This window comes from Dreissena polymorpha, chromosome 1, assembly GCF_020536995.1.
Source record: "Dreissena polymorpha isolate Duluth1 chromosome 1, UMN_Dpol_1.0, whole genome shotgun sequence".
NCBI lineage: Eukaryota > Metazoa > Mollusca > Bivalvia > Myida > Dreissenidae > Dreissena > Dreissena polymorpha.
The window spans coordinates 188980155-188982736 of record NC_068355.1 but is presented as its reverse complement, the minus strand read 5'-3'; the positions used below and the strand labels follow the sequence as shown (position 1 = coordinate 188982736).

Below are 2582 nucleotides of genomic sequence, written 5' to 3'. Positions count from 1 at the left end.
GAGATGTATGCTTTCGTCTTAGTATCGCTATTTGAGTTTTTTAGATTCCGTCTCAGAAAACCTAGCATATTATTTGCTTTTTTCGTCTTGATGTTGATATGGTCTTTCCATGAGATGTTTCATTGTAGTTGGACGCCTAAATATTTGGTGCTGTGTTCCTCCATTAAAGTTATTCCTTTCAGTGTGTATTTTGCTTTAAGGGGTGATCTTCCTCTTGATGCTCTGAGAACGCTGCATTTTTGTGGGTGAAAATCCATGCCCCATTTCTCTTCCCATGATGCAAGAGTGTCCAGGTCTTTTTGCAGGATTTGCTGGTCGTTTGGTGACTTTATTTGGCGGTATAAGATGCAATCATCTGCGAAGAGTCGTGTTTTTGAATGCAGGTTGTCGGGGAGGTCATTAATAAATATTAGGAATAGTAGCGGTCCTAGGACTGAGCCTTGGGGCACTCCGCTGACAACTGGGACATTTTCGGACGACTTCCCCTCCACTACGACTTGTTGGCTTCTGCAATGTAGGAAGGAGGTTATCCATTGATGGGGGGAGCCTCTAATACCGTAGTGGTCAAGTTTATTCAACAATCGTTTGTGTGGCACTCGGTCGAAGGCTTTGCTGAAATCGAGTATGATCATATCAGTCTGGATTCGGTTATCAAGTGACGCTGCTAGTTCATGGGAAAGTGTGACTAACTGTGTTTCGCAGCTTCTCCTTGCTCTAAATCCATGCTGGCAGTCATTCAAGATGTTGTGTTCTTCCAGATGTTTCAGGGTATTGCTAACAAAGATGTGTTCGAGCAGCTTACAGCATATACAAGTAAGAGAGACTGGTCTGTAGTTAGCAGGGTCCTGGCGTGCTCCTTTCTTATATATAGCCGACACACGTGCATGTCGCCAATCTCTAGGTGCTGTGCCTTCCTTCAGTGATTGATTAAATATCAGTGTAAGGATGGGGGACTAGGTTTTCGGCGCAGTCCTTCAGTATTCGAGCCGATATGTTGTCTGGGCCTGATGCTTTACGTGGATTGAGATTTTGTAGAAGCTTTCTCACTCCAGCCTCTTCAATGTGTATGGTGTCCATGTCTGGGTAGGGGGTGCCTGTAGGTGAGGGTACATCATTTCCATCTTCCTGGGTAAACACAGACATGTACTGCTTGTTTAGAATATCGGCCTTGTCTTTGGGCAAGTTGAAAAGTCTGCCATTATCTTTAAGTGGCGCTATACCAGAGTTGTCTTTGCGCAGGGATTTGATGTAGTTCCAGAACCTTTTCTGCTTAAGTTGCTTGTCATCGTTTGGGTCTTGGACTTCAATCAAGTTGTTGATGTACTGGTGGTAGTTTTGTCTTTCGAGTTTCTGGACATGTGATTTACATACTTTGTATTTCCTTATATCTGCTCCCGATTTAGTTTTTTTCATTCTTCTATATAGTTTGGTTCTTCTCTTGATAGCTGATTTAACTTTGCGATCTATCCATGGTTTCTTGGTCTTTTGGTTTTTGAGAAGCTTAGATGGAATGTGCTTGTCCATTAGTAGAATAAGGTTGTCTTTAAATTTTGTCCATAGTGTATCAATTGTAGAGTTAGGCATAGATTTCATCTCGGTGTGTAGTTTATGGAGGTCTTCGTTCATAGCCATATAGTTGGCTTTGTCATAGCAGTAGACTTTTCTTGAAGGTGTTGTGGTTTTGAGAGGTTTTAGGCTTGCTTCAACATAGACAGCGTGATGGTCAGAGATACCAGGGATGACTTCTGTATTGTTGATAAGTGAACTGTTGTTTGTGAAGAAGAGATCTAATGTGTTGCTTGAGTGTTCTGTTGTTCTTGTTGGCTCTGTTACTTGTTGCTCTAGGAACCTGTCGTTGGCAATATTGATAAGCTGCCTGGATAGGGTCGGCTTAGAAGCATGTTCCTTAACGCTATTGTCCTCCCAGTTTATGTCCCCAAGGTTGAAATCCCCTCCGAGCCAAATGTGGGCTGTGGTTGGGATCCTGGATAAGCATGTGTCCAGATGATTTAAATAGTCCGGGTCATCGATGTTTGGTGGGCGGTAGAAGGCTCCTATGTAGAGGGAGCTTGTTCCAGTTACCGTGATCTGCACCCAAACCATAATTACACCAATCCGATAGGTTCCCATTATAATACTGCCAACTTTCAAACAATTTTTTGTCTGGCCTTTCCTTTTCTTGTTCCAAGGTATAATTTTAAAGACCGATATGTCGTCTTCCAATAATTTCAATACAATTTCAGACACCTGTACAACCGTCGTTTGGCAGCCATATTTCGACAAAGCATTTTTCGACAAAAGCCCTATACAACATAAAACACGCACTTAAAGTTTATATTTTAAGTTAGAATGTAATTTATGTCATCAAAACACTCAAGAAACATATATGATATCAGAAATAGCCCCATTATACAAGTCTCAGATTGTTAAATGGCTTTTATGCAAGAAGAGAAAAAACTCTTTAGAAATTACGCACTACGGAAACTCGATGTTTTAGTGGAATGTAACCTAAGATGGCGGCGTTTGACAACGCATTTAACGAACGCACATAAAACATGCATTTTAGTAACGAATAAAAACCT

General features: G+C 41.4%; 1 protein-coding gene across 1 annotated transcript; it reads right to left on the bottom strand.

Moving 5' to 3' along the window:
- Positions 1-927: 927 nt before the first annotated feature.
- Positions 928-2103, bottom strand: LOC127865168 (uncharacterized). The gene has a single exon (XM_052405112.1). The coding sequence runs from the start codon at positions 2101-2103 to the stop codon at positions 928-930; it is 1176 nt and encodes a 391-aa protein (XP_052261072.1).
- Between the last annotated feature and the right edge of the window lie 479 nt (positions 2104-2582).

Coding starts and splice junctions, on each gene's coding strand:
- LOC127865168 (XM_052405112.1), bottom strand. CDS start 2,103: ATGGTTTGGGTGCAGATCACGGTAACTGGAACAAGCTCCCTCTACATA.